This window comes from Erinaceus europaeus, chromosome 7 (assembly GCF_950295315.1).
Source record: "Erinaceus europaeus chromosome 7, mEriEur2.1, whole genome shotgun sequence".
Taxonomy (NCBI): Eukaryota; Metazoa; Chordata; class Mammalia; order Eulipotyphla; family Erinaceidae; genus Erinaceus; species Erinaceus europaeus.
The window spans coordinates 81,074,955-81,096,249 of record NC_080168.1 but is presented as its reverse complement, the minus strand read 5'-3'; the positions used below and the strand labels follow the sequence as shown (position 1 = coordinate 81,096,249).

The window sequence follows — 21,295 nt, the reverse complement described above, 5'->3', positions numbered from 1 at the left end:
TGGTAGCCTAGGGAGCCTAGGGTCGGGAGAAAGAGATAACCTCGAGGTCAAAAAGACCTCCTCCCCTTCCCTGCACCTGGGGACCATAGATAACTACTGTTGTAAAACTGACATTGTGTAGCTGAACCCTGTCACATAGTCTGTAATCTGAAATGTATATATATCCTAGTAGGACTTGGGTACGGGGTCGATTACCAGAGAGCTGGTGTGGCAGCCCCTCGGTAACTTGACCCTAGCTGGCTAGAATAAAGGCTCATTGCTTTTACATCACCCCAGTCTCTTGGTGCTTCCTTAGATTTGCAGTCCAACATTATTATCCTCAAAGATTGACCACTCCTTGGTAGATTAGTGACAGGGACATTAGTGGGGGACATTCTACTTATTAAGCACATTAAGACATGGCCACTGAGGAAAGATAGAAATAGGTTGTGTGTATGGATTGACCTGCCAACAGAGGAGCAATTACAAAAGCCAGACCTTTCACCTTCTGTACCCCCAAAAAGAATTTTGCTCCATAACCCCAGAGGGGGAGAGATGTTAGGGGAAGATGGGCCAGAGGGGCTCTGAACTCCAGTTCCATCCGGACCCAGAGAGTGATGAAGAAAAAAGGAAAGATATTCAGAAGTAGTAATAGGTGTAGGAAAGGAAGAGCAGGCAGGACCATAAAAAGTGGGGGAAATATAGACAAACAGATATAGAAATAATAGTCAATCCATATCTGTTACCTTGGGAGAACCACTGAAGCTTCCAATGGAGGGAATGAGGACACAGAACTCTGGTGGTGGGAATGGTGTGGAATTGTGCTCCTGTTATTTGGTAGTTAAAAAAAATAATTCATTATTTATTTTTTATTGCCACCAGGGTTATTACGGGATCTCGATGGCTGCAGTAGGAATCCACATCTCCTGATGGCTATTTTTTCCTTTTTTTTTTTTTTAACCTTTCTATTTTATTTTTATTTGACAGGACAGATAGAGACATTGAAAGGGGCAGGGGAGATACAGAGGGAGAGAGAAAGACACTTGCAAACCTGCTTCTCTGCTACTGAAGTGCCCACCCTGCAGGTTGGGGAGTGAAGATTCTCAAACCTGGATTATTGTGCATGGTGATAATGTGTACCACTGCCCAGCCCCCTTATTTTGTAATTTTGTAAATAAATAATAATAGTAATACATTAAGAGCCAAGACAGTGGCTATGAGAAAGATAGGGGGAAGTGACATATGGCTCTGAAAAAGGAGAAGTACCTATCTTCCCCTCCCCTCTCAATTTCTGTTTCTACCCAATGATAAATAAATACAATTTTAAAAAAGTGTACCAGATGATGCTGAAAAGTTTTACACAAAGATTGGACTAATCTTTGTAACTCTATCTCCCTAGTAATTCATGTGTTGTCAAACAAAATAGTTTTTCTCTATTTGTCACAAAAGGGTATCTTTTTGTTGTTTTTTTTTACTTTTACTTAGGTTGAACGTTTGTTGATTGGCTATTTGATGAGCATTTAAGTTGCTTCCACTTTTTGGCTACTATGAATAATGCAGCTATGAACATAGGGGTGCATATGTCCCTTTGAATTAGTGTTTGAGTGTCTATTGGATAAATGCTTACATTGTACCAACCACGACAGTTCTGTGAAATCCATTCCCTCACCCCACCCCCACACAGTAACCACATTGATTCTCACAAATCTTACAGTTTGGCCACTTTAAAAAAATATATTTTATTTATTAATGAAAAATATAGGAGAGGATAGAAAAAGAACCAGCCATCTCTCTGGTACATGGGGGTTGAACTTTGGACCTCATGCTTGAGAGTCCAGTACTTTATCCACTCACTGTGCCACCTCCTGGACCACTAGTTTGGCCACATTTTATTTGCATGTTACGTGTTTCAGTTACTTGTATTCCACATATAAGCAAAAATATTCACTCCAGATAATTTCTAAATGTTTGTTTGAGAGAGAGGGAGAGAGAAGGAGAAGGCGTAGGAGAGAGGAGGAATAGGAGGAGGAGGAGAGGAGGCGGAGGAGAGGGAAAAGGAAAGGAGGAAGAGGAGGAGGGAACCGGAGCATCCCTTTGGCATATACAATACTGGGCTTGGAACTCAGAGCCTCACACTTGATAGTCTAACACTTTATCCCTTGGCCACCAGATAATTTTTTCATCTGCTTATTGGTTTACAGTGTAACTGGGTGTAGCACTGCCTGCTCCCCCCCCACCATAGATCAAATTTTCATATGTCCATGAATCTGTTTCTAGGTTCTGTTTTATTGCATTATTATACTCCCCCAAATCATTATTTTCTTCAAGAATACTTTAGCTATTCTTTTTAAATATGTATTTTATTTATTTATTTAGTATTGCAGGTGGGGAGCCGGGGTTTTGAACCGAGATCCTTAAGCCGGTCCTTGCTCTTCGTGCCATGTACTTAACCCGCTACACTACCACCTGGCCTCCTACTTTAACTATTCTTTTTTTAAAATTAATTTATTTATTTAAGAAAGGAGACATTAACAAAATAATAGGATGGGGGCTACTTTAACTATTCTTGACCTTCTATTCATCTATATAGACTCTAGACTTTCACAGTTATCAAGTAAGTCCAGAAGAATATTGATCAGAAAGACTGAATTTATAGATCAATTTGATATATATGTATATAATTTCCTTTTTTTTACATTTTAGTCAATTTATTTATTTTCCCTTTTGTTGCCCTTTTTATTGTTGTTGTAGTTATTATTGCTATTGATGTATTCATTGTTGGATAGGTCAGAGAGAAATGGAGAAGGGGAAGACAGAGAGGGGGAGAGAAAGATAGACACCTGCAGACCTGCTTCACTGCTTGTGAAGTGACTCCCCTACAGGTGGGGAGCCAGGGGGCTTGAACCAGGATCATTTTGCTGGTCCTTGTGCTTAGCGCCACCTGCGCATAACACGCTGTTACCGACCGACTCCCTTTAAATAAAATTTTATTGCTTTACAATACTATAAAAACTGAGCATAGGAGAAATAGCTCATGTGGATAGTGCATTTCTTTACCATGTGCACGACCCAGGTTATCAAGCTTGACCTCTTACACTCTCTCCCTTCTCTGCCTCTGTTTCTACCCTTAAAAAAATGGAGCTTTACACGTCTTTAAGTTTGAAGATTCTCTGGATCACTCTGCACATGCCACCCAAATTCCAGTGCCATCACACTATTTTTAAAAAGTTTCTTTTAAAAATAATTTTATTGGTTTATTAGGTAGAGATAGAAAGAAATTGAAAGAGGAGGAGATAAAGAGGGAGAAAGCTATCTGCAGCACTGTTCTACCGATTGTGAAGTTTCCCCCATGCAGCTGGGTGCCGAGGCTTGAACCCAGATCCTTGAGTATTATAACACATGCTCTCAACTGTGGGCACCATGGCCAGGGCCACCTCCCCCCTTTCCTGTGTCACTATTAAAATGATCACCTCAGCTCAACTCTTCTCTTTCCCCTCAGGTTACCACCATATATTTTACAAAGTATAGGAGTTTGAGGGCCTGGCAGTGAGTGGCACACCTGGTTAAGTGCACATAGGATTAAGTGCAAGGACCAGTGAAATGATCTGGGTTTGAGTCCCAGGCTTCCCATCTGCAAGTGGAAGTTTCACAAGCTATCTGCAGGTGTCTATCTGTCTTCCCATTCTCCTCAATTTCTCTGTCATATCCCCCCCCCCCCAAAAAAAAAAGGTCAGCAGGAGTGGTGGATTTGTAATGCCAGTACCCAGCACCAGCAGCTCGAGGCAAAAACAAGCAGGTCTTAATTTTTTTATCTTTATTTATTGGATAGAGACAGTCAGAAATTGAGAGGGTAGGGGGAGATAGAGAGGGAGAGAGACAGAGAGACCTGCAGCCCTGCTTCACCACTTGCAAATCCCCCTGCAGGTGGGGGACAGGTGCTCGAACTAGAGTCCTTGTACATTGTAACATGTGCTCAGCTAGGTGCACCACCACCCGAGCCTGAGATGCAAATCTTTTTTAATTAGTCTTTTCCACATGAACTTGCAGCACATTATCCAAGTGAGCTATTTCTCCAGCTCTCCAGTCTTTTTTTTTTTTAATATACCATTTTTAATGGGTATAGGGTGATATCTCTTTGTAGTTTTGATTTCCATTTTGCTACTAATAAGAGAAACTGAGTATTTTTTTTTAATAAGTCTAATGTCATTTCAGGCAAGGATGTGTCCATAAACATAGCTCTGGATCCAGAAATTAAGACTTTCTAAACAGTTTTTGGAACTGTTTAGTTCCTGGCTACACTGAAACCCAAAGGAAGCAAAGAGAAGCCTGAAACACAATCCACATGTCCTTTCTGTGACATTGGCTTTGTTACAGAGGGAGGTGCTGCCTAAGAGAAATGACTTCTCAGACTTTCCATATATTGTCCCAAATGTTATCCTCAGAAAAGTAAACTTGGTGCCACTTAGATTAATGTGCTACAAAACAAAACTATCCAGAAACTCTGAAGCGTCTATGCTCTTGCCAGGTGGGAAGGACTGGCAAGCCCATTTCCTGTTTTGTGCTGGGGTCTGTCCCCCTAGGGGTAGGGTGGGCAGATTTACCTGGTACCACAGTCTATATCCAACCCCCTTCTGGGACCCCATTAGTGTGGTGCCCTCTGACTGGGTTTGAGTTTCTGAGTTAGGAATTCCTAAAGAAATTGCCTAGTTAGACACATTAGAAACGAGCAGAGGGGATGCATCCCGTTGAGCATACACATTACCATGTTCAAGGATTCAGATTCAAGCCCCTGCTCCCCACCTGCAGGAGGGAAGCTGCATGAATGGTGAAGCAGTGCTGCAAGTGTTGCTCTCTCTCCCTCTCTCCTTCCCCTCTCAATTTCTCTGTGTGTGTGTGGGGGGGGGGGGAGAGTATGAACTCAAGAGGCAGCCAGGCAGTTGGAACTTTATACCATTTTGAGCTAAAGAAAGGGATCCAGGCAGCAGCTTCAAAATGGGGGAGGAAGACAATTCACAAGAATAGCAAAGGCAGGATAAACAAATGTTTGTCCTGCCATACAGAGACCTATACCAAAGGGGAAAACATTTTTTCTGGTATTATGTCTCTTTCAGCTATAAGCTCTATTTCTTATTTCTTTTAGGCCATTGAGGGAGAGATTTCTGAAAAGGAAGAAAGGCTTTTTTTTTTTTTTCTTTTTGAGACTGCTGAGTTTTGATTGCCTTCAATCCAAAATAGTCCACATGGCAACAGGGGATGGTTTGTTCTTAACACCTTCAATTTCTTTTTTTAATTTTTAAAAATTTTAAAAAAATATTTATTTTCCCTTTTGTTGCCCTTTTTTATTGTTGTAGTTATCGTCATTGTTGTTATTGGTATCGTCGTGATAGGACAGAGAGAAATGGAGAGAGGAGGGGGAGAGAAAAATAGACACCTGCAGACCTGCTTCACTGCCTGCGAAGCGACTCCTCTGTAGGTGGGGAGCCGGGGTCTCGAACACCCTCAATTACCTGGTTAACTTTACTAGGTAAAGTAACTTACCTCAGAAAAGCTGGTTAACTTTATTCAGGCTTATTAAATAATTTGGTGTTTAATTTTCCAGTTATATTATAAAACTATTTTTTTTATCAGTTACTACATAGTGACCTCTCCTCTTACAGGTATTTAAGTTGTCATTGTTTCAGTTGGTTGTATGTTTTCACTTGAAAAAAAAAAATCTATGGCCAGAAACTGGTATTCCTCAAGAGTATTAAATGAAAGTACCATTTGACAAATTCTTGATTTTATCCTAGCAGCATCTTATAGACAATGCATTGAAAAAACAAGTAATCATTATTTTATCATTTTCTTTTAAATTTAATTTTACTACTGTTAATTATTATTGGATAGAGATAGAAAGGAGAGGGGAATAGAGAAGGAAAGAGACAGACATCTACTGCCCTGCATCACCTCTGGTGAGGCTTCCCCATGCAAGTGGGGACCAGGGGCTTGAACCCAGGACCTTGCGCACTGTAATGTGTGTGCTTAACCAGGTGCACCATCACCTGATCCCTGTTTTATAATTTTTATTAGTGTGGGATAACTTGTCTCATTGGCCTTATAAGAAAAAAGCCATAGGGGGGCCAGATGGTGGCACACTTGGTTGAGCGCACGTTACTATGCGCAAGGACACTGGTTTGAGCCCCTAGCCCCCACCTCCAGGGGCAAAGCTTTGCAAGTGGTGAAGCAGTGTCACACCCTCTCTATCACCTCCTTCTCTCTTGTTTTCTGGCTTTTTGTATCCAATAAATAAAGATAATTAAAAAAATTAAAAAGAAAAAGCCATAGGAAAAAAGGAAAAAAACAAAGACGAGTCTACAACCACATCACCCTGAGTGCACTCTAGCTGGCAGTACTCAGAAGTTAAGCAGGGTCAGGCCTCGTTACTACTTGGAGGAAAGAACCACATGACACTCAGTATTGCTTGCTGTAAAGATTGTTGTTGGGAACATGGCTTTCTGGCTTACAGGATGCTACCTTGGAATATGTTCAGCATAAATCCTTGAGTTTCCTATAAATCAGAAACTTCCTGGGAGTCGGGCTGTAGCGCAGCGGGTTAAGCGCAGGTGGCGCAAAGCACAAGGACTGGCATAAGGATCCCGGTTCGAGCCCCGGCTCCCCACCTGCAGGGGAGTCACTTCACAGGCGGTGAAGCAGGTCTGCAGGTGTCTGTCTTTCTCTCCTCCTCTCTGTCTTCCCCTCCTCTCTCCATTTCTCTCTGTCCTATCCAACAACGACGACAACAATAATAATAACTACAACAATAAAACAACAAGGGCAACAAAAGGGAATAAATAAAATAAAATAAAATATTAAAAAAAAAAATTCAGAAACTTCCTGATCAGACACCTGGTATGAATTGTATGTTCTCACTTTCTCACTGCTATAATCTATTTTACCTACATCAAATTTTACATAATTTCTATTTTATCTACACGTTATTTTTGTATTATTTTGAGACATTTTAGTAACTGGCTTAGGAATTCTTTTAGCCATTCACATATATTTAAATAAAGACAACGTAGGGGGGGACGTGGTGCACTGAGTTAAGCGCACATACTACCGAGTGCAAGAACCTGTGTAAGAATCCCGGTTTGAGTCACCATCTCCCAACCTGCAGGGGGGCCACTTCACAAGTGGTGAAGCAGGTCTGCAGGTGTTGGTCTCTTTCCCTTTCTATCTCTCCTTTCCCTCTCACTTTCTTTCTGTCCTATCCAATGAAAATGAATAACTGGCCGCCAGGAGCAGTGGATTCATAGTTCAGGCAGCAAGCCCCAGCGATAACCCTGGCGGCAAAAAAAGAAACGTTGCTAAGGCTTCATTCTTCTGGGTTGACATAGATATATATAGTGCCGTGGTGATCAGGATTGAACCTGGGTCTCTTGTATTTATTTAACAACCCTATTCTAATCTCTGTGTTCTATTTAGTATTTGACACTGTGACCCCCCCATCCTTGAAATTTTCTCTTTTTTAATTGTATCATTATCACCCTCCAACCCCAACCCCCCATTTTCTTCATTTCTTCTACTTGGTTCAGTAACTTTTTAAAAATATTTATTTATTTTTCCTTTTGTTGCCTTTGTTTTTTTTTTGTTGTTGTTGTAATTATTATTATTGTTGTTATTGATGTCGTCGTTGTTGGATAAGACAGAGAGAAATGGAGAGGGGGAGAGAGGGGGAGATAAAGATAGACACCTGCAGACCTGCTTCACCACCTGTGAAGTGACTCTCCTGCAGGTGGGGAGCCGGGGCTCAAACCGGGATCCTTATGCCAGTCCTTGAGCTTTGTGCCATGTGTGCTTAACCCACTGCACTACTGCCCGACTCCTGGTTCAGTAACTTCTATAAGCACCAACATCATTAGCTTATGTCTTTAAACCTCTGTAAGCATCTCCTTGACAAAATCATCTATTTTTTTTCCCACTTAAAATCAGTGGTTTTCAAAGTGGGATCTCAGACTAGTAACAGTATTGTGTAGAATCTAGACAGAAATACATATTTTCAGGCCCAAACCCAAATATAAAGAATCAGAAGTTCTGGGAAGACCTGGCAAACTGTGATTATAAGCCCTTCAGGTGACCAGGAAGAGACTCAATGAAGAGAATGTGAGGCACTGGGTCCATTCCCTGATACTACATATACCAGAGCAGAAACAGTGCTCTCTTCTCTTGATGATTAAACAAGTATTTATAAAATCAGTCCTTGAGGCATTTCTGATGCAAGCTCAATCTTGCAAACATCTTGATTCCCTGTCATCATAATTAGACCTGGTTTTACCCAAAATTTCTACTAGTATTTCAAACAGGAATATCACACTCACACATACACACACACACACACACACACACACACGCAGCTCTTGGATATATATATATTTACCTTACTATTAGGTAGTTTACCTTACTGTTGGGGATTTAGCTCAAGAAGTCTGGAAAATGCAACAGTAGACCATTTCCTGTTGAATGGCTTCATTTGAAACAAAGTAGTCAAAATAAATTTATTATAATTCCCTATTAACCATTTGTACTTTTGACAGCACATTTTTTTCAAATAACACTAATGTTCTCCTAGTTATATAGGTTTAAAATATTGGAATTCTAACTTTCGCTTCTCCCATATCCCTTTATACAGTCATGATAGTGTTGAAAGAACAGAGTCCTGAAATGACTTTCAAGCAAGGATGGGGAACCTTTTTTCTACCAAGGAACATTTGGATATTTATAACACACTTACAGGCCCTAAAAAGCTATCATTTTAAGATTAGCACTTAATGTTGTTATGAAAGAAGCTCCTAGATTTATTGAGTTTTGAGTCCCACCAATAGTTGTATTGGCAGGATGAGATCAAAATTGATTTCCTGAGGTTGGTCATCCCCCACTCCTGCTTTTTAAGGGTTAACTAAGCAACTGCTATTGCTAATCACAGTCAGGCCTCAGCAGGGGGTTGTGGAGACTAGACCAGCTACATAAAGACAGAAGTCCCAGCTATCAAGCAGGCAGCTCCAGGGTTATTCACAGAAAGCCAGGGTCAGGGAACCAGGGATAGATTCCAAGGCTCCAAGAAGACCACCCTCCACTCAGAGGGAATTGAGGAAAAACGTGAGGAACTAAAACCTAGGCATTAAAGTAAAGGAAATACAGAACATGTTGTTGAAGAGCCTGGTTACTAAAATGGGTGGTCAGAGCCAGGGCTTAACCTGATGTGCAGGTGGCAAAACCGCTGGTGGGTAGGGAGAGGTGAAGGTTGCTGAAGGACTGAGGTTATTGAGTCACAGTAATGAAGTTCTGCTGAAACATAAATGACTGTCATATGGAACTGTGGTTAATATTCGGGGGTGCCAGCAGGCCAGGCAGCTTCGCGGCGGTGAACAGAGACTCGAGGACACACAGCTGAGCTGAGAAGCTGCAGTTTAATCTTTATTCACAAGTGGGCAAATCACCACACCACGTGCTTCCCCATCATTCTCCTCCAGCGGCTGCTCCTGGGACTCTGGCCCTCCTTAGCATAGGGGGCGGGGAGAAAGAGTGGCACGAAACTAGCAGGGGCCAAACCAAATCTCTCAGAGGTAGGGGGAAGGGGACCAAACAAATACGAAGAATACCAACATATTCCCCCTTCTTTTTTTTTTTTAACTAAATGACCACAGTATCAGGGGTGTGGGGTGAACAGAAACCTATATTGTACAGGCATTTTCAAAAAAAGAAACTGGCACAAACATGGAGAAACATATAAGTGAGTAACAAGAACCAGTGTGCTGCCAAGGGAAGGCCTGAGGGGGGCATTTTTGCCTCTGTGGGCAAAACTTTATCAGCTAAAAAAAACATTTCCTCCCTCTGGGGGCTTCTTTTGCCTCTGGGGGCTGTTACTTGCCTCGATGGGCATTTCTAGCATGGGGGGAGGGTGAGGCCTAGAGTCTCAAGGCAGCTGGCTACAGTCAGTCTTTGAGAAACCCAGCAGCATAAAGGGAAGCTCCTAGTTTTGTGCAAAGTGTCCGAGGTGTACCAGTGAGTCTGATAGAAGTGTGAGTCCAAAGCAGATGTCCACCCAAGAATTGCCAAGGGGTGAATTGTTGTATGTCTGTCTCGATGGGGAATGTCAGCCATCGGAATTCTGCTTTTCTGTAGAGAAATTGACAGCTGCAATTCACTTACTTATGAAACAAAACTTGTAGCAGGTTAGAAGTTTACCACAATTGATAACTCTATTACAATTGGAAGTCCCTTCCAGCACGAATACAAGGCTATTTAAAGTTCAAACAATAAAATGTGGAAAGGCAGACATGAACCATAGAAAGAAAAAAGCCTCAGGCATGAGAATTATTAGCATAACCATAGCACAATCTAACGTTTATAATTGAGAAGGAATTTGAGACTTTTACATATCAACAACGTCTTTTTAACCTTTTGTTATACCCATTGAAGATGGAGACACACCCTAGGTGTGCGCAGGTTTTTTTTTAGACCAACTTAGTTAAAATATATTGATTGTTAACTAATTTTTACCTCAGACTCTAAATGTAAGTTAATTTTATCTTTATGAGAATTACGTTGAAAACCTTTTTCATTTAACTTTGTCTGGTAAGAATACAACCTTAAAGTTATATTCTTAACCTTAAAGTTAATGTTACCAAACTTTAAACACACACATACACATGGTCTTCAATACACAAGGAGAGAAACTTTTGTTACGAAGACATGTCATTTCAAACACGAATTCAGATCTATACTGTCTTAGCTGTTCGGGGAGTGCGTTGTCCAGCAGTGGCCTCTTGGGCAACTTCAGCTTTAGGAATTGTAGGTTGCGATCTCTGCACGAATCTCTGCGTATTCTAGCTCGTCTGCCTTCAGACCCAAGCTGAGGATCTCAGGGGGCCCAGTTTCAGCAGGGAGCCCAGAGTCTCCGGGTGGTCCGGGATCTGCCCAGACTTCATAGCAGGAGGGCAGGCGGGCCAGCCGTGCAGAAGGTGCGGGCCGAGGTGCCCTGGGGTGGTGCCTGTCCGCCATGTCTGCTGCCCTGCTCCCGCGGCCGAGCAGCGTGGGGGGGGAGTCTGTGCCTAATGCCGCGCTAAGTGGTGGAAAGCCTGCATGCAGGCTGGCGTTGGGCTCTTGCGGGCTGGCGTTGGGTGGAAACCACAGAGTGGTCCAGAGATAAATGTTCCAGAAACAGCGAAACAGTCTTGTGAAGAAAGGGCAGAGGCCTTTGGCGATCTCTTCACAAGCAGAAGAGAAGGCCATAGTGCATAGGTAGCCAAATTGTCTTCAGTTATCTGAGAGATGAGCAGGTCCAGTCCACGTGGGGCGCCATATGTCATTAATATTCGTGGGCACCAGCAGGCCGGGCAGCTTTGCGTCGGTGAACAGAGACTCGAGGACACAGGGCTGAGCTGAGAAGCTGCAGTTTAATCTTTATTCACGAGTGGGCAAATCACCACACCATGTGCTTCCCCATCATTCTCCTCCAGCGGCTGCTCCTGGGACTCTGGCCCTCCTTAGCATAGGGGGCGGGGAGAAAGAGGGGCATGAAACTAGCAGGGGCCAAACCAAATCTCTCAGAGGTAGGGGGAAGGGGACCAAACCAACATGAAGAATACCAACATGAAACCACAACCCAAGTTCACTTGTATTAGCTTTGTTTTCTATCTTTGCACCTTTTTATCCTGATGTGGGGGGGGGGGGGGGATGGAGTGAAAAAGGAATTGATTTCTGTAAAGGAGATCCGATTGGTGGCTCCTGATCTTCTCTACATGTTAGAATCACATGGGCAGCTTTAAGAACTGGATCCAAGACTGGATCCAAGACTCAGCCATTGGGATGCAGTTTGTCTCTATCAAACCTGTATAAAGTTTTAAATGCAGATGTGTTGATTCCAAAGTTTTGGGGGAGAGTCTGAAAAAACTTTTCAGGGTTGTAAAGATAGCATAATACATATACAATGCTTAAAGTTCTGAGGTCCCAGGTTCAGTCCCAGACACCACCATAAGCCAGAGCTGAGCAGTATTCTCTCTGGCAAAAGGGCGGGGGGGGGGGGTGCAAATCTTGATTTAAAAGGTGATGCTAATGCTATTGTGTGAATCACATTTTTTTTTTTTTTTTGCCTCCAGGGTTATTGCTGGGGCTTGGTGTTGGCACTGGGAATCCACTGCTCCTGGAGGCCATTATTTTTCCACTGTTGTTGCTGTTATTGTTGTTGCTGCTGAATAGGACAGAGAGAAATCGAGAGAGAAGGGGAAGACAGAGAGGAGGGAGAGAAAGACACCTGCAGACCTGCTTCACTGCTTGTGAAGTGATTCCCCCACTGCAGTTTGGGAGTCAGGGACTCGAACCAGGATCCTTTGCACTATGTGCTCTTAACCTGATGGCGCTACTGCCCAGCCTCCGTGAATCTTTTTTTTTTTTTTTTTTTGCCTCCAGAGTTATTGCTGAGGCTCAGTGACTGCACCATGAATCCACTGCTCCTGGAGGCCATTTTCCCCCCTTTTGTTGCCCTTGTTCTTGTAGCTTTGTTGTGGTTATTGTTGTTGTTGATGTCGTTTGTTGTTGGATAGAACAGAGAGGAAATGGAGAGAGGAGGGAAAGACAGAGAGGGGGAGAGAAAGATAGACACCTACAGACCTGCTTCACCACCTGTGAAGTGACTCCCCTGAAGGTGGGGAGCCGGGGGGCTTGAACTGAATTCCTTAGGCCAGTCCTTGCGTTTTGCACCACTTTTAAGAAGAGATTTTTGTGAAGGAGACAGTCACTAGAATGTTCCTTCGGTGCTAGCAGTGCTGGAAATGGAACCACTGAATTATCTAGTTGCTTGCTGAATGCATTTTCTGTAGCTACAGTCTACAGTAGAGGTTCTCAGAGGGTGGTCCGCAGAACAGTGGACTCACCCAGAAACATAAGAAAAAAGCAAATCTTCTAGCCCCACCTGAGACTCACCTCATCAGGAACTTTAGGGTGGAGCCAACCTCCAGGTGATTTTGAAGGCAAACTCACCAGAGAATTCAAGTAAGGAATAGAAAGCTGGAGGGGAATTAAGACCAAAATAAGAGACCAGTTTTACCTCTCTGTTCCAGTTGTGAATAGTTATACAAGAGTCTTCCCATTTTTTTGAAAGTGTGTCTCATCACTCAGTCTGCTACAAAAGACTTATATTAGCACCTGTTTTTTTGCTGATGGGGATAGTGCCAGGTGTTTTATTTTGTGGCAGCCCTTGTAGAAAAGTGGGTGAGGTAAAGCAGCCAGGCAGATTGTGGTGTTTCAAGCCCTCACATAAGCCATGGCAGTCCAGGAAGCTGGCTCTTGACGGTGGAAGAAGGCAGAAAGCAGGAATAGATGTCAGTGAACTGTCTATTTTGATGGATTCAGACCAAGATGAAATGTAGCCAGAAGACCATTTTTCGTTTTCCTATATTTGCTCTCCTGCACATCCCTCCATCTCAGCCTTGGATGATGGATGATGGATGATGGAGCCTAACACCCGATTAATCATCTTTCCCCATCAGTGTGCTACTGCCTCAGGATCCTGGTGAGTACACACATTGCTGTGAAGGCACCATTTTCTTTCTGGTTTTGCAAAATATGTATCATTTGAGCTTTTGTAGATTATTTGGTGTGGTCCGGTCAGTTGTTTTGTTCTCTGAATGCTAAAAATTTTGATCTCAAAATACTCACCTAAACTAATAGCAGTTGCTTTTGACCTTTACTCTATTTCAGTTAGGAAAGCTGTGCTTTTTGAATGTGTGTGGGGAGAATGCTCAGAGGCTGACCAGGGCCTGTGTGATATCTATTTCTTTTTTTTTCTTTTCTTTTTTCTTTATTTATTTCCTTTTGTTGCCCTTGTTGCTTTTATTGTTGTAGTTATTATTGATGTTGTTGTTGTTGGATAGGACAGAGAGAAATGGAGAGAGGAGGGGAAGACAGAGAGGGGGAGAGAAAGACAGACACCTGCAGACCTGCTTCACCGCCTGTGAAGCGACTCCCCTGCAGGTGGGGATCCGGGGGCTTGAACCAGGATCCTTACTCTGGTCCTTGCGCTTAGCTCCACCTGGAGTGGAACTAGCATTTTATTTTATTTTTTATTGCTACTAGGGTTATTTCTGGGGCTTGGTGCAAGCACTACAAATCTACCACTCCCCGTGACCATTTGTTTTTCCTTTTTTATTCTATTTGATAGGGTAGAGAGAAGTTGAGAGAAGGAGGAAAGGAAAAAAAAAAAAGACACCTGAAGGCCTGCTTCATCGCTTGTGAAGCATTGCCCCCTGCAGATGGAAAACAGGGCCTTGAACCTGGGTCCTTGCACATTGCGTGTGCCCAACTGGATGTGCCACCACTTGGCCCTTGGACCAGCATTTTAGAAGAAACCACACAGCAGGGGCTGGGTGGTAGTGCACCTGGTTAAGCGCACACATTACAGTGCACAAGGACCAGGGTTTGAGCCTCCAGTCCCACATGCAGGGGGAGAGCTTTGCAAGTGGTGAAGCAGGTTCTGCAGGTGTCTGTCTCACTCTCTATCGCCCCCTTCCCTCTTGATTTCTGGCTTCCTCTATCCAATAATTAAAGATAAAAAATAAAAGAAAAAGAAACCACACAGCATCTGTAAGAGATGACTTTCAAGTGTTCTATCTCAGATACCTCTTGGAGAAGGAAGGGTGAAGGGATGAATCCCATGCCCACACCTGGGGCTCTCTCAGATGCAAGGAAAATGTAATATAAACAGTTTTCTAGAGTCTGAGAGAGAAAACACATAGGTCTTACTTCTTTATATAAAATATTATACTAGAAATACTAGGTCTTTTTTTTTTTTTTGCCTCCAGAATTATTGCTGGAGCTCAGTGCTTGCACTACAAATCCACTGCTCCTGGCAGCCATTTTTTTCTATTTTTTTGATAGGACAGAGAGAAAATGAGATAGGAGGGAAGATAAGGAGAGAAAGAGAGACACCTGCAGACCTGCTTCACTGTTTATGAAGTGACCCCCCCCCCTACAGGTGGGGAGGTGGGGAGCTGGGGGCTGGAACCAAGATCCTTGCTGGGTTCTTGTGCTTAGTACTATGTGTGCCTAACCTGTGAGCCACCGTCTGACAACCCCCCCCCCCCCCCCAGTAAATAGTCTTAGCAATGGCCTTCCATAGGGGAAAAGCCACTTCTCTCTATTAAGAAAAGAGCCTTGTGAGGACAGTGGCAGCAACTCCAGCATGTTCCTACATAGTGCTGCCAAGTAGAGGAGTGGCTGTGGCACAAGCTTGGCACTTCTTCTGTGAGAACCCTGTGACAGTGTCCCAGGATTCATGAAGTTTAATAAAAGTTTTGGAGAGCGATGTGTGGGGGAATTGATTCGGAGATAAAATAAGTCAAGGAAATTCTAAGTGAATCCACAACTTCTCAGAACCTCTGAGAAGATATTTTGTGCTGTGATTCTTGTAGGGGGTAGATATGCATTGTTTCCTATTATATTTGACCACAGAGTATCCTCCCCCCACCCCCATAATCTGAATACAGAGTGACTGCTTCTATGAGCTAGGAGTAAAATGGTCTGGAGAAATATCTTTACTGTTCTGTCAGTTGAACTGAGGGCCAGGAAGTTAGGCTAGGGTAGCTCAAGTGTACTTGCAGGTGGCATCGTATTTAGCTAATAAAATGGAAAAGCAACAACTGTTTGAATGTTGAAGAGACCCTTGTTAATGCATTCACCATTTGTAGTTTACAACTGAACAAGTTGTGGTCTGTTCACCTTCAGAGGGCACTATTTATAAACACAGTGGTGTAAATGAAGCTCTTTGGAGTTGGACCAGCAAGTTCATGGCTGGGAGTATGGATCAACCTGCCAACACCCATGTTCATCGGGGAAGCAATTACAGAAGCCAGACTTTCCACTTCTGCACCCCATAATGTCCCTTGGTCCATACTCCCAGAGGGATAAAGAATAGGAAAGCTACCGGGAGGGGATGGGATACAGAGTTCTGGTGGTGGGAATTGTGTAGAAATGCACCCTTCTTATCCTATAATCTTGGCAATATTTACATTTTATATAAAAAAAGACCAAGATTGGAGGATGAGAGTGTTTTTCAGAAACCTTCTGTTTCTTTTTAACACAGAAATCACACTATGGTATCGAAATAGTTCAAAAGGTACCACCCCTAACTATTCTGTTTTGGCAAGTTGATTATTTTGAGTTAATGGCAATTGACAGGCAGATTAAAGAAGAGAATTCCAATCTCCCTTTACTTTCTAAAAGCGTGTGAGAGATGATTTCCTGATGCCAGAAGGAAAAACAAATTTTTTAATCTTCCAAAGCAGAGCTGAGATGAGAAATAAATTCATAAAAGCTTATTATAAACGGCTTTTATCTTTATTTAGCCTTATAAACATTCCATAGTTATCATTTGTTCAACTGACTAGAAAAGTTTATGCTGAATGACTTTTTTAAAAAAAAATTTCATTAATTTTATTATTCATTTTACATAGAAATTGAGAAGGATGGGGGAGGGAGACAGAGACTTCTTTTTTTTAAATTTATTTATTTATTCATGAGAGACATAGGAGAGAAAGAACCAGACATCACTCGGGTACATGTGCTGCTGGGGATTGAACTTGGGCCCTCATGGTTGAGAATCCAATGTTTTGTCCAGTGCACCACCTCCCAGACCATGCCTAATGACTTTTAAGAGTCTTTATTTTTCTGTGAAGATGTGTATGTATATACAGCAATAAAATTTTAATGCTTTTCTATTGCCTGAAAAAACAAGTTCATTTTTTTTGTATTTATTTATTTTCCCTTTTGTTGCCCTTGTTGTTGTAGTTATTATTGTTGTTGTTATTGATATCATTGTTGTTAGATAGGACAGAGAGAAATGGAGAGGAGGGGAAGACACGGGGAGAGAAAGATAGACACCTGCAGACGTGCTTCACCGCCTGTGGAGGGACTTCCCTGCAGGTGGGGAGCCGGGGCTCTAACCAGGATCCTTACTTGGGTCCTTGTGTTTCGCGCCATATGTGCTTAACCCACTGTGCTAACACCTGACTCCCGTTTTTTTTTTTTAATAGGACAAAGATACATTGATAGGGCAGTGGGAGATAGAGAGAGACATCTGCAGCACTGGTTCATCATTTGTGAAGCTTCCCTTCTGCATTTGGGGACCAGAGGCCTGCACTTGGGTCCTTGCACATGGTGTACTCAGCCAAGTACACCACCTCCCTGTACCAAGTTCATGCCTTAAACTGCAAAAGGAAGTTTTAGAATTGTTGGTCAAAAGTCAAGCACTTCTCTTTCCCCTTTGACTAAATCTGTGGACTTGTGTTTTTCAGCTAGAGTACCTTTGCAGCGTAGGCATGGGGAGAGATCTTAAAGGCTGGAGTTGAAACTTGTTCCCCTCCAGTTCCTGTTCAGAAAAGTGCAAGACTCAATTCCATCAATCCTGGTAAAACAGAAATGACATTTGGCATGTTTCTCATCATGCTTAACATGTTAAACATCTTTACAAATGTCAACTTCTTGAGAAGCCAAGTGACAGCTTTGTACCTGAGGCACAGGTGACCAGGTTGGCTCGTTTATGGCCAGTGGCACTGGGCAAAACCCTTAAATAGTCTCAGGGAGACCTAGATTGCTACCCACTTGTTTGTATGCTATAAGTCTAAAGGGGAGCATTCTGCTAAACTTTATTATTTGCTCTGGGCCAGGAAAGATAAGAGGTTTAATACCTGAACATTGGAGTCTACCAAGAATCTTTTCACTTCTAAAATATTTTGCTTCCATGTATAGGCATTAAACAAAGTTTCTGGGGGTCTGGCAGTAGTGCAGCGGGTTAAGCGCATATGGCACAAAGCACAAGGACTGGTGTAAGCATCCCGGTTCGAGGCCCTGGCTCCCCACCTGCATGGGAATCACTTCACAGGCGGTGAAGCAGGTCTTCAGGTGTCTTTTTTTCTCCCTCTCTGTCTTCCCTTCCTCTCTCCATTTTCTCTCTGTCCTATCCAACAATGAACTACATCAACAATAACAATAATAACCACAACAAGGACAACAAAAGGGGGAAAAATGGCCTCCAGGAGCAGTGGATTCATGGTGCAGGCACTGAGCCCCAGCAATAACCCTGGAGGCAATAAATAAATAAATAAATAAATAAATAAATAAGTTTCTTTTTCCTCCCTTATTTCCCTTTTTTATCCCCTCCCCTCCAGGCTTTACTGCTCTAAGTTGACCTTTTCAGACAGAGACAGAGGGGGAGTGAGACTATAACATTGAAGCTTCCTCCAGTACAGTAAGGACCAGGTTCAAACCTGGGTGTTGTCTTGCCAACCCTATATAAATTCTTGGATCAAAACTCTTATCATCCTGGATTCCTTGTGTTAGTATCATATTAAGCTAAGACACAAAAACAAAATACAACTCTAATCTTAGAAGGAATGTGTCTTATGGCAGTACCTCTGTGTCATTTACTAATTGTAAAACCATATATCTACAGACTAGGAGAATGAAGACTTAGAGCCTCCCCTGAGTATATGATGTGATGTGAGATTTCATGAAATTAAAATGAATGCCCCTGAGGAGGTACATGCATGGGAGGAAATTCAGGAAGATTCAGGAAAGATTCAGGAAATTCAGGAAATGGTTACATTTCATACTGGGCTTTAAAAAATGGGAAACAGTGCTGACAAAATTGCTGTCCAAATTGCAAAATGTTAACTACTACTTGTGTTCTTCTTGAAGACATCCATCCTTATTTCCCAGCTCACCCCCTTGAAGTCCTTCCCTATAGACTTGTTTTCTCTGAAACCCCAGAGCTGTGGGAGGAGGCAGCCACTCTGGCTGTGCTGGTGGCAGCTGTCTTCAAATTAGTGCTGATCGTGGAGCTGGCAGTGCCTCCTCCCGGGCCCCCTTCTGAGGTCCGGCTTCTGCAGACACCTCCCTGTCTGGACCCTCGAGAAAGCAACAGTCTCCAGGCTGCTGCTCTGTACTTCTTTGAAATAAGATTGTAGAGAATCGGGTTGATGGAGGCACTCAGGTAGAAAAGTTGCAAAGCCACGATGTTAAAATACTGAGAGAAGTACATCGTCCCCCAGTCTTCTGTATTGATATAAATGATTCTGCCGACATGGAAAGGCAACCAGCAAACTATAAATGTCAGAACCACTACCACTGCAAAACAAGACACAGGCACTGGAATTAGCTAAAGCCATCCACAACCAAATAGGTTCCCCAAGAAACTATTTGAACTAAGACATAGTAACAAGACAAAATAGGCAAAACTCTTCCCTTGCCAGCTTCTCTATCCCAGAAAGACTGCAGGGTTGCAGACAACATTGCTACTGAAGACTGTTTTCTCAGCTCATATATATGCTTTAAAAAATGGGACATAATCCAGAAGGGGTAGCCTCTGCTCCCAAGCTGTCCTGGCAGGTTTCTTTCCACAAACCCTCTTTAAGAGACTTGTTTTGTTTTTTGTTGAAAGGAATTCTGGAATAGGTCTGTACAGTCTTTGTGACGTAGACATGGTTCACTTTAGCCTTCAGGACAGCCTCACAGTAAGAAAAAAAAGTTATGTATAAAGATTAAAAAAAACAGAGACAACCGGTTTTCAAGACTGTGAGAGAACTATGGTTATCTGTGGGGGGTGGGAATGGTGACACAGACCTTTGGTGACAGGGATGGAAAAAAAAAATAGAGACAGGCAGACATAGTGAGTCTACAGCACTGAACGCTTCCGTATGGTGGGGACCAGGCTTGAATTTGGAACCTGCACATGGCAAAACAGTTCACTGTTCAAATGAGCTATTTTGCCAACCCAAGCCAAAAAATAGTTGTTTGTTACCTACCAGCTCCTTTCAGGTGTGCTGTAAGACACAACAGAGCACCTAACAGAAACAGATGGCTAACTACCTTGAATCAACCCAGCTCAGTGTTACAGCAGCTTCGGCAAATCACTGCCCATTAGTGGACCACCATTTAGTGGCACCCCTGGAGCCACCTAGAGCTGGCAGAGGGGAAGTAGGTTTTGTCTGCTTGTATTTTTGTTTTTCCTCCTCTGGAAGGAAGCTGGAAGACCATGTAGCTACAGGAGGTGCCACCAAAGGCTGGAGAAGCAGGGGAAAGGGACCAGTTTGGGACAGAGATGGCCCACTTACACAAGACGCGGATGGTCTGTCGGTGGCCCTTCTCCCGTCCTGGGGCCGCGGGGCCTTGCAGGGGTCCCCTGCTCCTCCACAGCTGCCTCCCTATAAGCCCATACAGGACGCTGAGGCACAGGAAGGGCAGGAAGAAATAGGCAGTGGTGACCCACAGCATGACCCGCAGCGCGCCCAGCTGCGCCCGGCTGGGCCGGCACTCGCGGCTGAACAGCACGGCCGCCTGGCGCCCCGACGGCGGGGAGGGCTTGGCTCCGGGTGGCGGTGGGGAGAAACTCAGGGAGCTGTTGAGGTCCAGGGCCTCGGGCAAGCCCAGGTCCTGCTCAACGTCCACCAGGAAGAAGAAGGGCAGTGCGGAGAGCAGAGCCACGGCCCAGAGCGCTGCCAGCAGTACCCGCACACGGCGCCGGGTGACCAAGACGCGGGCATGCAGCGGGCGGCAGATGGCGAGGTAACGCTCCACGCACAGCGCCGTCATGTGCAGCAGCGTGGCATAGGTGCAGCCCTCGCCCAGGTAAAGTGACAGGCGGCACAACAGCAGCCCGAACACCCAGGGCCGCGAGCGCCACAGGCGGTACAGGTCGAAGGGAAGCCCGAGCAGGATGAGCAGGTCCGACACGGCCATGCTGCCCAGGTACAGGTTGGTGGTGGTCCGCATGTCCCGGTAGCACCAGATCAGCAGCACCGTTACCACGTTGCCGCTCACCCCGACGGCGAACAGGCCCAGGCAGACTGCGGTGACGGGTGCCAACACCCCCAGGGGGAAGGACGAGCAGCGGCGTTCATCGCAAGGCAGCTGGGGGGCCCAGGGTGGCTCTGCAGGGCCAAGCGACCCCTCACTGTGGTTCCAGGGGCTGCCCATGGGCACTCCGTGTGGGGTGTAGACCAGACGCACGCACACCCGCGGGGCCTCTGCACCCCTGCACCTCAGCTAGTGAAGCGCGTCTCTGGCTGGTGCGCAGTAGGTACAGCCCCATCGCCCAGCCCCAGTCCTCCGCTAGGCTGCAGCGCGCAAACGCAAACTCAGGCAGCTCGGTGGGTCAGCTTGGAGGCTGCAGGGTGAGAGCAGTCCCCGCCCCTTTCCAGTACTATGGTGGTAACCCAGGTTGCTTCCCTTTGTGGGAGCCCTGACATGCAGGGGAAGCAGTTAAAAATAAATCAAATTAGTCAGA

General features: G+C 44.2%; 1 protein-coding gene across 1 annotated transcript; it reads right to left on the bottom strand.

The window, feature by feature from the left end:
- Positions 1-4,187: 4,187 nt before the first annotated feature.
- MLNR (motilin receptor) lies at positions 4,188-20,985 on the bottom strand. Its single transcript, XM_060193366.1, has 7 exons — positions 20,124-20,985; positions 18,803-19,137; positions 18,279-18,363; positions 17,316-17,380; positions 12,940-13,023; positions 4,581-4,682; positions 4,188-4,277 (listed from the first exon to the last, which is right to left on the bottom strand). The coding sequence occupies exons 1-7, from the start codon at positions 20,983-20,985 to the stop codon at positions 4,188-4,190; spliced, it is 1,623 nt and encodes a 540-aa protein (XP_060049349.1).
- Between the last annotated feature and the right edge of the window lie 310 nt (positions 20,986-21,295).